Source organism: Myxine glutinosa, chromosome 1, assembly GCF_964187855.1.
Source record: "Myxine glutinosa chromosome 1, kmMyxGlut1.1, whole genome shotgun sequence".
Lineage (NCBI taxonomy): Eukaryota > Metazoa > Chordata > Myxini > Myxiniformes > Myxinidae > Myxine > Myxine glutinosa.
This window is the reverse complement of record NC_136261.1, coordinates 254,989,726-255,003,314: the sequence shown is the minus strand read 5'-3', so window position 1 is coordinate 255,003,314 and position 13,589 is coordinate 254,989,726. Positions and strand designations below refer to the sequence as shown.

At 42.7% G+C, this 13,589-nt stretch overlaps 1 protein-coding gene across 1 annotated transcript in view; it reads left to right on the top strand.

The window, feature by feature from the left end:
• The first annotated feature begins 2,592 nt into the window (after positions 1 to 2,592).
• The window catches only part of BRF1 (BRF1 general transcription factor IIIB subunit), a 97,362-nt gene continuing 86,365 nt past the window's right edge, over positions 2,593 to 13,589 (top strand). The window contains exons 1-3 of the mRNA XM_068130303.2: positions 2,593 to 3,884; positions 8,060 to 8,140; positions 9,057 to 9,230. Of these exons, the coding sequence (XP_067986404.2) occupies positions 3,701 to 3,884; positions 8,060 to 8,140; positions 9,057 to 9,230 (439 nt within the window). The 5' untranslated portion in view covers positions 2,593 to 3,700. The remainder of the gene's footprint in view (positions 3,885 to 8,059; positions 8,141 to 9,056; positions 9,231 to 13,589) is intronic.

Sequence of the window (13,589 nt, the reverse complement as noted above, 5' to 3'; positions counted from 1 at the left end):
GAGGAGGATAAGGAAGAAGGTGAAGATCGACGAAATGCAGTTTGGATTTATGCCAGGAAGAGGTACGACAGACGCGGTCTTTATTGTGAGGCAGTTGCAGGAGAAGTACATGGAGAAGAGGAAGAAGTTGTTTCTTGGGTTTGTTGATCTGGAGAAAGCATTCGATAGGGTTCCACGTGAAGTATTGACATGGGCATTGAGAAAGTTAGGAGTGGAGGAATGGTTGATCAGAGTGGTGATGGCAATGTACAAAAGAGCGTGCACAGCTGTAAGGACGAAGGACGGGAACAGTGGTGAGTTTGAGGTGAAGGTGGGAGTGCATCAGGGGTCGGTACTAAGTCCACTACTATTTGTAGCTGTGATGGAGGAGCTGGCTCAGAGTGTAAAGGAGGGTTTACCGTGGGAGTTGTTGTATGTAGATGATCTGGTGTTGATTGCGGAAAGTATGGATGGACTGAAGGAAAAGTTGAACAAGTGGAAGGAATGTATGGAGACAAAAGGTCTGAAGGTGAATATCGGAAAGACGAAGGTGATGGCAAGTGGTAAAGCATGTGGTGAGGTGGAAAGAACTAGGAAGTGGCCATGTGCTGTGTGCAGGAAGGGTGTCGGAGTGAACTCCATTCAATGTACAATGTGCGCTGAGTGGGTTCATCAAAAATGTAGTGGTCTGAGAGGGTCATTAACCAGTGTGGCAGCTACATTCAAATGTAAGGTTTGCACAGAGGGAGCTGCACATGGAGGAAATGTTGAGTTGGATCTTGGAGACGGCGTGAAGCTGGAAGGTGTGAAAACATTTTGCTACCTCGGAGACATGCTGAATGGAGTAGGTGGATCAGACTCGGCAACGGTTGCTCGAGTGAGATGTGCATGGAAGAAGTTTCGGGAACTGAGTGGCGTGCTGTTGAGGAGGGGAGGGTCGTTTAAGCTGAAGGGAAAGGTGTATGCTGCATGTGTGAGAAGTGTTAGGATTTATGGGAGCGAGACATGGGTAATGAATGTAGAGCAGCAACGAAGGCTGGAAAGGGTGGAAATGCGAATGGTTTGGTGGATGTGCGGAGTATCGTTGAGAGAGAGGAAGACAAATGATGAATTGCGAAAGATTATGGGAATAGAGCCTGTGATTGATGCTGTGAAGAGGAACAGGTTGAGATGGTTTGGTCATGTGTTGAGGAAGGATGAAAGTGACTGGTTGAGAAGAGTGATGGAAATGAATGTAGAAGGAAGTGGAGGACAGGGAAGACTGAGAAAGACTTCGCTAAAGATGCTGGAAGAAGAAATGTGGGCAAGGGGGTTAACCAGGAGAGATGCAGTAAATAGGGCAAAATGGAGAAGATTGTCATGGGACCGCAAGGCTAACCCCCGCTCTAGCAGGGAAAATGGCCTTAAAATGCATTTTGTGGTTGTTGTTGTTGTTGTTGTTGTTTCTCCATTGCAAGTTGAAATACTGCCATATTTATCTACGAATTTAATTTGTTGCTAAGCAACAAAATACTTTGCTGAAAGGATCAAAATCAGGGGCATCTTTTTAACCCGCAACCGCACAGGTGTAAGCCCATTTGGGGTCTTCTTATCTTTTGGGTGCTGTCAGTCCATTCGGAGCTTCCACTGGGAAACAACTGGATGGATTTCTTTAATATTCCGCACATTAATGCAATAACTTATCTGGGCATGAGGCATGTAAAATTAATTTGGGATAGAAGCTAAAAGTCTTAAGAGACTCATTTTATTTCCAAAATTTGGCAATTAAAAATAAATTACGGGAAAGAATAGTTCAGGAATGTATCTGCTTTTGGGGAGCATTATTTATTTATATACACTTTACCGTCTCCACTACTGAGACACAACTTTGAATTATTTATTTATTTTTGTACAACACCATTCTACAGCGTGGCCTGGAAGTCGCCTTACCCCTCCCCAGTAAAGCATTCGTTCGTAAACTGTTTTAATATGCGGGTTTTTTTGTGCAGTACCGTAGTGTACTTACAAAAATACACTAGAATGGCACTCAGTAGAGCGCATACCTCAGCCAGGCTGAACAGTTTACGTTTTGCATCCCATGACAGGTCGGATCTGAATGTGGTCCTCCAAAATCTAATGGGCTTGTTCGACTTGTCAGCTACCTAACTCCTTCACCAAGTTTTGTCATACGTCGGCCACAACGTTTTGAGATATCGTCTTGTATATTGTTTTTATCGTCTTGTATAGTTTTCCAAGTTAATGGGATGAAGAGTGACAAATTTTCAGATGAAAATTGATGATTTTAGAAGTTTGACCTTTGACCTTTTGACCTAAAAAAAGTTGGTTTCCTAATTTATTGACTCAATACGCAAATGCTGTTCAACTTTCAAGTCAATCAGAAGAAAAATGACAATTTCAGAAATTTCACCTCCAGATGACCTTTAACCTTTGACATCACAATCAATAGGCTTCTTCCTTATGACCAACTCTCCCATTAATTTGCTGGTTTCGTGAAGAACGGTTTAAAATTGTGACCTGTAAACGATTGACAGACAGACCGAATAACACACAGAATCTTCGCTTTTGTAACGTAATGAACAGAAGACAAATTGACAGGAGTGAAATCATAACCTCCTCCCATTTTCGGTGGTGGAGGTAACATATGAGTCATTGTATCTGTATATTCTGCAACTGTATATGATGGCGCGCATATATATAGCATACATGAAATGACAGTTCATGCTAATAATAATTTATACAGTTTGTCCATCTGTTTGGCTGAAAATAAAAGAGTAAAATCTATGACGAACAATCAGATTTCATGAAGTACTTTTACAAAAACGCTTCTGAAGAACGCTTATTAACTTCTCAATTTCAACACTTTAACTAATAACACTTTGTACCAGTCCCGGTGGGGTAATTGATCGATCGTCCGCTTTGAGTATGGCAGGTCAGCGGTTCGAATCCCGGCCGAGTCGTACTAAAGGCCCATAAAATCTGTCGTGCTGTGGCATGGACAAGCGAACCATAAATTGGTAATAGAATAATAGGCCATCTTTACCATTCCTTGAAGAAGAACTCATTATGTGGTTTATAATTGCCCCATTTGCTAATTGCCCCATTTGCAGGGACGGACTATGGTCCTGTACGGCCACCTGTGTGAGCATAACCAGCGACACCAAATTGAGGTGTATGTATCGATTTCCGCTAGCTCGGATGGTTTTTTCCACACGCACTTTTACACTGTCTCAACGTGTATAACGAAAATATTTAAAACAAAAGTTAATATGCCTAGCAAGCAGCAATGCCGCAACAAAAGTACCATTAAAATGACAGAGCCGAGCGACTTCAAGGAATCCAAATCATTTGGACAGGAGTAAAACAGGAAGTGACGTACATTCTCGATTTCTTTTGGAGCTGAGACGTCACACCTTTATATTACAGTACGGTTTTTCTGGTTGACTGTAATGGATTGATTGGTGCATGATGGCGTCTTCGTTGTATTGACATAGTGTTATTCTGGCAATATGCACAATGAAAGCAATTAGCACTAGCAGTGCCTTGGGGGCGATTTGAATCAAATGCGTTGTGTTTTGCACTTCCAATCACGCATTGTCCAAGCTGTTCAGGGAATGCCGTTGGGACGTGGCGCACTGGAACCGCAACACATTGCTGAGAAAGTCGGTTGGCTCCGGGCGGCCTAGTCTTATCATAGTCTCGAGTTCGTGTATTTGAATTGGTCATGGCGAGTTCCAAGGTTTGCCAGAATTGCGGGTGCAGCGACATCGACGTGGACCATGCTCGTGGGGACGCCGTGTGCACTGGTTGCGGGTCAGTGCTGGAGGATAACATCATCGTGTCTGAGGTCCAATTCCAAGAGAGCGGAGGAGGCTCGACGGCAATCGGACAGTTCGTCTCGTCCGATGGTACGAATGAAGGAAGGCTTGGTGTGATGGTAACCCTTTGCTTTGGCTTTACACTGGTATTGCTTTTACTTGAGCTTTTTTGTGCTGCGGAGGAAACATCTTCATTACATTACTAACACTGGAGAGTTCGTAGAACACGCAGTTTTCAAGTATATGCTTCACTTTAAATAAGATGATGAATTTTAAAAATCGTCAAAAAAATTCGGGAATTTTAGTGTTCTCGAGGGTTTTCCGTACCCATGATGCAGTGCGCAAACCCATGATGCCACCACATTGGTTGGCAAGCTAAACATGCGAGAAAAGGTAAACAAGACCTAACTAGAAAACATCTGAGAATGCAAAGCCCATCCACGTCCGTTTGTATTTAGACGTCTTCGTCTTCTTCCAAATGCTCAAAATAGACCAATTTTAAAAAAAAAATACAAAATGAAAATTGTTGATTTTATGCAGCCTTGACCTTTAAGCTTTAGATCGAAAAAAATAATCAGCTTCTAGCTTTTAATTGATGAATGAATTATTTGACCCAATATGCAAATTCTTAAAATTTCAGGTTAATTGAACAAAAACTGACGATTTTACACAACCTTGACCTTTTTTTTTTTTTGGGATACAGAGTCAAGGCTCGTGAAAGAGCTAACATTTATCAAACAAACAAATCAAACAAACAAGCAAACAAAGTATATAAAAAGGGGAGTGGTCGACAAGATGGGGAGAGAAGGGGAGGAAGCACACAAACACAACATTTGAGGGCAGGGACATTGGGAGATGTGTGGGAGGCAGAGGGCCTGGGGGGAGGCAGGATAGGTATAAAACGCAAGGACACCACGGACTTCCAGGAAAGAAGACAAAAGTCACCTCAAAAAAGTGGATTTGGGGTGAAATTAGCGGGGGTAGAAAAGATCAAGGTTTTGGATTGGGGAAGATAAGAGATGGTGGTGAACAGCCGTTTTAAAGACCTGGAGGGAGGAGTGGGATTGAAGAGAGTGAGGGAGTTTGTTCCAGAGGCGGGAGAAAAGAGGAATGAAGGAGTGAAGGTGAGCAGAGAGTCTTGATTTTGGCAGTTTAACCACAAGAGGGTTGCAGGCAGATCTTGTGCGACCTGCAGGAATATTTGGGGGACAGAGCCCAGAGAGAGCTGGGGGAGCAACGCCGGAGAGGAGTCGGTAGAAGACGGAAAGACCACCAAACCTGCCTGCGGTGAGTAAGTGAAAGGCCCTCGGAGATAGCGTCATCGCGGGAGATTCCAATGATTCTGAACGCTTTGGTTTCAACAGCGTGAAGACGAGCTCGGTGTGAGGCAGGAGCACCAGCCCAGAGGGGAGAGCAGTATTCCATTGAGCTGCGGATGAAAGACCTATGACCTTTTCATCTAAAAAAACAATCTGCTTGTAGCTTTTGATTGGTGAACCAATTCATTGACCCGATATGCAAATTCTTTAAATTTCAGGTGAATTGGGTAAAAATTGGCAATATTACACAACCTTGACCTATGACCTTTTCATCTAAAAAAACAATCGGCTTGTAGCTTCTGATTGGTGAACCAATTCATTGACCCGATATGCAAATTCTTTAAATTTCAGGTGAATTGGGTGAAAATTGGCAATATTACGCAACCTTGACCTTTGATCTTTTGATCTAAAAAATAAACATTCAGCTTCTACCTTTTGATGGGTGAACCAATTCTGTGACCCAATATGCAAATTCTATATATTTTAGCTCAATCGGGTGAAAATTGACGATTTTGTGACGCTGACTTTTTACGAAATTATTAATTTGTCTTCTCCATATTATCATAATAAACATATTATCATTCATATTCATTATATATATTTTCATAATAAAGCTTTCTTGAAAATTTGATGACAAAACTCAAATGCCAAATTGATAATTTCAGGTTAATTGGATGAAAATTGATGACTTTATGTGACGCTGACTTTTAACCTTTTGACCTTTTGACAAAATTATTAATTTGCCTTCTCCATATTATCATAATAAAGCTTTTTTGAAAATTAGATGACAAAACTCAAATGCTAAATTGATAATTTCAAGGTTAATTGGATGAAAATTGGTGATTATATGTGATGCTGACTTTAACCTTTTGACAAAATTATTTATTTGTCTTCTCCATACCATAATAAAGCATTTTTGAAAATTAGATTACAAAACTCAAATGCTAAATTGATAATTTCAGGTTAATTGGATGAAAATTGATGATTTTATGTGATGCTGACTTTTAACCTTTTGACCTTTTGACCAGATTATTCATTTTTCTTCTCCATATTATATCATAATAAAGCTTTCTTGAAAATTTGATGACAAAACTCAAATGCCAAATTGATAATTTCAGGTTAATTGGATGAAAATTGATGACTTTATGAGACGCTGACTTTTAACCTTTTGACCTTTTGACAAAATTATTAATTTGCCTTCTCCATATTATCATAATAAAGCTTTTTTGAAAATTAGATGACAAAACTCAAATGCTAAATTGATAATTTCAAGGTTAATTGGATGAAAATTGGTGATTATATGTGATGCTGACTTTTAACCTTTTGACCAAATTATTAATTTGTCTTCTCCATACCATAATAAAGCTTTTCTGAAAATTAGATGACAAAACTCAAATGCTAAATTGATAATTTCAGGTTATTTGGATGAAAATTGATGATTTTATGTGACGCTGACTTTTAACCTTTTGACCTTTTGACAAAATTATTAATTTTCCTTCTCCATATTATAATAAAGCTTTTTTGAAAATTAGATGACAAAACTCAAATGCTAAATTGATAATTTCAAGGTTAATTGGATGAAAATTGGTGATTATATGTGATGCTGACTTTAACCTTTTGACCTTTTGACAAAATTATTCATTTGTCTTCTCCATATTATCATAATAAAGCTTTCTTGCAAATTTGATGACAAAACTCAAATGCTAAATTGATAATTTCAGGTTAATTGGATGAAAATTGATGATTTTATGTGATGCTGACTTTTAACCTTTTGACTTTTTGACAAAATTATTAATTTGCCTTCTCCATACAATAATAAAGCTTTCTTGAAAATTTGATGACAAAATTCAAATGCTAAATTGATAATTTCAGGTTAATGGGATGAAAATTGATGATTTTATGTGATGCTGACTTTTAACATTTTGACTTTTTGACAAAATTATGACTTTGCCTTCTCCATATTATCATAATTTAAAGCTTTGTTGAAAATTTGATGACGATAGCTAAAATTGTAAAAAAAAGTTACGACCTGGACAAACAGACAGACAGACAGACACGCAGAAGTGATTGCAAAACCCTGTCTCCTGCTGTGCATTGGATGGACTAATAAGTCCAAATAATTACTGAAACCTTCCATTGCAGTAAGTTAGAATAAGGAGATTAACGTGCTAGATTTCAGAGCAACTGATGCTATTGTTGCCAGGGAAGTGAATACAACCAACATGGCTGCGTCCGTGGCATTATGGGATAACTCTGAAAACCCTCTATTAAAGCAGTCCTATACACAAACTTATACACCACCCTATATAACATGTCAAATTACTGCTAAACGGAAGGGTGTTGAAAGTGCAAAGAAGGTGATTTGTGTTCCACGGTGTTTAAGTATATATTTCAATTTAAATAAAATAAAGATTGTAAAAGTTGTATAAATAAATTAATTCCGGGTTTTACCGACATTTTCACAGTGTCTATTACACCACCTTATTTAACATGTTTCATTAGTTATTCGTGCTTGTTGTTTGTGCCCTTTATAACATCCTTAAAAACAGTAAGTTTCCTTTTTGGAATGGTTTTCAATTTTGTTTCACGGATAGGCAGGCCGACAGAGTAAAATATTACCTCACTCCTCTCTGCGCATGTGCAAATGAGGTAAATTCTGTGACAGTATGATAAAATGGCAAACTTGTCTTCAAATCAGTGTTCAAAATATAATATTTGATTTAAATAAGTTGATCCTTGATCATAAACCGACAAGACAGACCGATTGTTGGATGGACATGAACTAATTTCTTAGCCCCGCTTTTTGCTTCACGTGCGCACGGTATGGATATCAACCGTAGAATCTGAAGGTTGTTTCTGTATGAAAGTTTATTCCTCAAAATTGTATTTTTAGATACATGTGCATTTTAATTGATTGTGACAATACTTTTGTGACGTTGCTTTCAGGTGCTGGAAGGGGTTTGGCTCTCGGTTCTGGAGTCTATGCTGGTGTTGGCAAAGAATCTCGGGCACACACTCTTCAAAACGGTGCAGAACCTGTTTTGTTTTTGAAGAGTTAGTATACATTAAATCAGCCTCTCATAGGTTGTGCATTCAAATCGGTTCAGGTTTAGAATTTGAATTCTTAAGTTTCTGTAACCCAATATTAGTGGAATTATGTTGTTGTGATCAAATTGTTGGTACAAAACCCATCTTTCTAATGGCTTTCTAATGACCTTCATGATGTTTGGAATCTCACACCTGCTAAATCTGGTCCACGTACCTTGTACCAATGCAGACTTTGAGGTGGACTCTGAAACGTCCAATTTACGATGGGCACTAAGACCGGGCCTTAAAAATAAGTCCCTCTGGTAATCCCATAAGGAAGCTATCTGTTGTTGTTGTTGTTGTTGTTGTTTTGTATGCAGCTTGTGTCCGCTGGTTGTATCATTTCTCTGGAAGCGCGTTTGTGCCACTGATGCAGTGCCCCAATTACCAGAGAGCTGGTACTCAATTTGTCGGCCTCGGAAGGATGACAGGCTGAGTCAACCCCCCTGGTGTTAATTCAACGATCGATCGGGATTCAAACTCAGGATTCTAGGATCCCAAGCCAGCACCATAACCGTTAAGCCAACACCAAGCTAGCTAGGAAAGGAAGGTTGAGGTAAGGATGGTTGAGGTAAGGAAGGAAGGAAGGATGGTGGAAGAGGAAAGGCAGCGGATAGAAAATTGATAAAATGGCGGGTTAATTGCGGTAAAGGTGCGTATGTACACAATATATAGCGTGTCTGTCGACTGAATCTACTGATGTGTATGGGCTTGTGGGTTTCTACAAGGCAAACTTTCTTTTTCAGATTCCTGTACCACGTACTTGACAAATTTTGTCCTGCTGCTTAGATGAATGCCAGAAGTAATTTTGCTTGTCAAATTCATGGGAAGCGACTAACAGAATATGCGTCTGCAGGTCGACGACAAATCGTTCATCTGGGCAGTCAGCTTCAGCTCAACCAGCACTGCTTGGACACAGCTTTCAACTTCTTCAAGATGGCTGTAAACAACCGGCTGACGCGGGGTCGTAAGAGTGCTCACGTGATTGCAGCTTGTTTGTACCTGGTCTGTCGGACAGAGGGAACCCCACGTATCTTTTACACACGTCAAATTCCTAATTACTTGGGCTATCTAGCTTGCACGATGCCACTGCAATGTTGTAGGTTGTGCATTCATCTACGTATCTCAGTTGTACAGAGTAATAAGAGTACAACAATAGCCTGTGTTTGAACTCCAGCTGTTGAAAGCATATTCAAAGTTAATTTGCACGCTTGGTATTTTTATTTTTATAAAGATTGACCGATCTGAATACAAAGATGGATATATTAAATGTCAGTGTGTTTGTTTTCCATTCAATACTGATGATAATTGACATTTGAAAGCCAAGGTGAAACATCATAAGGTATGCAACTCTTATTAGACATTACTACTTTTAACAGCACCAATTATTTCCACCGTCTTGTTGGGTCGGCTAAATAAACTTTTTGACCCTAGTCTTTCACAAACGCCATGGCGAACCAGCTGATGCTTGTCTGAAGGTGGCACTAACTTGGAATTTTATAACTTTGCCAGCAATAACCTACCTACCCTTTGTGAAACACACTGTGGGATCTTTACTCCTGGCTTTACCCTATACCCTTGCAAACTTTACCCTTGATAAATAACTACCTCTGTCGGTTTGAATGTTTGTAAGACAATAGACGTCTGGATCAATTTTTGAATTAAATTTAAATCCCGATTTATCTATAGTATAATAGGCGAAGGTGATTCTGTCTGTCTGTCTGTCTGTCCGGGGGTGTGGCTGACTCTGTTTGCGGAGTAGCTCCACCCATTCTTGGAGAGGCTTCATTTAAACAAATATCCACCATTTTATTAACTCGAATAGCTTTGAGGCCTGTTTAGTTAGGCCCATGCTGTCTTTTTCTCTCATACAGGTTTATTTCAACTCTAATTCGATATATCATTTCATTTTTAACAGTCGCTAACATAGTTTTAGACTCGGTTGAAAAAAACCGGAAAGAGAATCCCATGAAAGTTTCCGTTTATAGAACGAAATGATTTCTCAAAGGCCGGTAAAATAAAGCCCATTCATTGAGTCACCTTCACGATTTTATCTCAAATTCACCATCTGATTTAATTTTTATCGATGGTTTTAGACTCGGTGTCAGAAATAATTGAGAACATTCATGCACACACGGGAAATTGCCGAGATATATATATTTTAAATCGCAGCACGGTCGGCCATACACCGCCTAAAATAACAGACGGGAAAATGGCGAGATATATTAAAAATTTGTGGCGAACTTTTCCATTTGATGACAATCGTCACGATTAAATATTTAATTTATACGTCGTCAAAATAATGTGGAGAGAGGGGCATAGCTGCGTTCACGTATCGCCACAGACGGGAAATTGCCGACAGATATTTCTTCGTTATTATTTCATTCATCATTATTATACGGAAGTAAAGGTAATCCTGTTTAAACTGGCATTCATTCCAGCGAGGGGTTGGAGAGGAGCGAGGGGTTGGAGAGGAGCGGGGGTTGGAGAGGAGCGGGGGTTGGAGAGGAGCGAGGGGTTGGAGAGGAGCTATGGGTTGGAGAGGAGCGAGGGGTTGGAGAAGAGCGAGGGGTTGGAGAGGAGCTAGGGGTTGGGGAGGAGCTAGGGGTTGGAGAGGAGCGAGGGGATGGAGAGGAGCTAGGGGTTGGAGAGGCGTGAGGGGTTGGAGAGGCGCGAGGGGTTGGAGAGGAGCGAGGGGTTGGAGAGGAGCGGGGGTTGGAGAGGAGCTCGGGGTTGGAGAGGAGCTCGGGGTTGGTGAGGAGCTCGGGGGCTGGAGAGGAGCGGGGGTTGGAGAGGAGCGAGGGGTTGGAGAGGAGCGAGGGGTTGGTGAGGAGCTCGGGGTTGGAGAGGAGCTCGGGGTTGGAGAGGAGCTCGGGGTTGGAGAGGAGCTCTGGGTTGGAGAGGAGCTAGGGGTTGGAGAGGAGCGAGGGGTTGGAGAGGAGCTAGGGGTTGGAGAGGAGGTAGGGGTTGGAGAGGCACGAGGGGTTGGTGAGGAGCTAGGGGTTGGAGAGGAGCTAGGGGTTGGTGAGGAGCTAGGGGTTGGTGAGGAGCTAGGGGTTGGAGAGGAGCGAGGGGTTGGAGAGGAGCGAGGGGTTGGAGAGGAGCTCGGGGTTGGAGAGGAGCTCTGGGTTGGAGAGGAGCTCTGGGTTGGAGAGGAGCTCTGGGTTGGAGAGGAGCTCGGGGTTGGAGAGGAGCTCGGGGTTGGAGAGGAGCTCGGGGTTGGAGAGGAGCTCGGGGTTGGAGAGGAGCTCGGGGTTGGAGAGGAGCTCGGGGTTGGACAGGAGCTAGGGGTTGGAGAGGAGGTAGGGGTTGGAGAGGCACGAGGGGTTGGAGAGGAGCGGGGGGTTGGAGAGGAGCGAGGGGTTGGAGAGGAGCGAGGGGTTGGAGAGGAGCGAGGGGTTGGAGAGGAGCGAGTGTTGGAGAGGAGCGAGGGGTTGGAGAGGAGCGAGGGGTTGGAGAGGAGCTAGGGGTTGGAGGGGAGCGAGCGGTTGGAGAGGAGCGAGCGGTTGGAGAGGAGCGAGGGGTTGGAGAGGAGCGAGGGGTTGGAGAGGAGCGAGGGGTTGGAGAGGAACGAGGGGTTGGTGAGGAGCGAGAGGTTGGAGAGAGAGCGAGTGGTTGGAGTGGTTGGAGAGGTGTGTGTGTGTGTGTGTGTGTGTGTGTGTGTGTGTGTGTGTGTGTGTGTGTGTGTGTGTGTGTGTGTGTGTGTGTGTGTGTGTGTGTGTGTGTGTGTGTGTGTGTGTGTGTGTGTGGCTGTGTGTGTGTGGCTGTGTGTGTGTGGCTGTGTGTGTGTGGCTGTGGCTGTGTGGCTGTGCACGTGGCTCGGGGTTGGAGAGGAGCTCCAAACCACATGCATTCACATGTTATCAGAAGTAAATACATTGTGTAGATGACATCATTTGTGCATCTTATAAATTGCCAATAACTATTTTGTGAAGCTGAATGTGCAGGTGCAGCATCTAACTCAATATGTCGAAATGTCACACACGTCCATGCCCGTGGGATTCCCACGGGTGACCCCACTCGTATATATATATAAACGCTAGTTGTCTGTGTGTGTCCGCGTTTTATTCAGAGATGGCTGAACGGATCTTCATCAAACTTTCAGAGGTTCATCAGTGAGTGCCTGAGAGTGTTTTAGGCAAAAAAAGAAAAAGAAAAAATAAAGTTCGTTTTTTGGAGTAAAAACAAACAAAAAAAAAAAACAATCGCTCGATAGTGCTAAAGCCTTTTTTTAAATGAATGACAGTTATATACAAGTACACATTCGCATAAATAAATACAAAACAATTACCAAACATTTGAATACAAATAAATCAAACAATTCCGGAAGTGTACAAATTTGGTAGTATGGCTTCTTCTTCTTCCTGATCGGCATCACACTTAACTCAGAAATGCGAGCCACATTCACTCAAAAACATGAGCCACATTCACTCAAACGTGAGCCACATTCAGTCAGAAACGTGAGCCGCTCCCCTTCCTCTCCTGCCTCCCCCCTCCCCTCACCTTCCCCCCCTCACCTCCCCTTCCTCCCCTCCCCTTCCTCCCCCCCTCTCCCCTTCCCCCCCTCTCTCCCCTTCCCCCCCCTCCCTGCCCCTTTAAGATATAAATTCTCTGTAAATGAGCTTCTACTTCTGACTGCTCCCCTTCCCCCTCTCCCCACCCTTCCCCCCTCCTTCCCCTCTCCAGACCCTTCCCCCCTCCTTCCCCCCTCCTTCCCCCCTCCCCTTCCCCCCTCCCCTCCCCTCACACTCTCCTCCCCCTCCCCCCCCTCCCCACCCCCCTTCTCCCCTCCCCTTTAAGATATTAATTCTCCGTAAAAGAGCTTCCACTTCTGACTGCTCCTCTTCCCCTCCTCCCCTCCTCTTCCCCCTCCCCTCCCCCTCTCCCTTCTCCCCTCCCCTCCCCCTCTCCCTCCCCCAGACGACTTTTAGATGACATTGAACATTTACATTTTGTAGTCCATTGTATAATTTAAATAAACATAAATGCAAATTTTGCATGTGGAAAAAGTAAGTACACCCCTACATTTATCACTACTTCAAATACCTAAAATTATAATCAGGTGCACCAGCTCAGGTGCAAATGATTAGAACATCGTTAGAGAGGATCTTGGAGGAACCTGTCTTATTTGAACCTCAGACATTTCGTTTGGTTTGCTCTTTGTTGTTGAAGTGTGCGGCGTCACCATGCCTAGATCAAAAGAGCTCTCTGAGGCCTTCAGAAAGAAGGTTGTAGATGCCTACGCATCTGGGAAGGGATTTAAAAAGATCTCCAAACAATTTGAAATCAATCATTCGACTGTCCGGAAGATCATCTAAAAGCGGAGAAGATTCCAAACAACTGCCAACTTGTTCAGGCCAGGCCACCCCAGCAAGTTCAGCCCGATAGC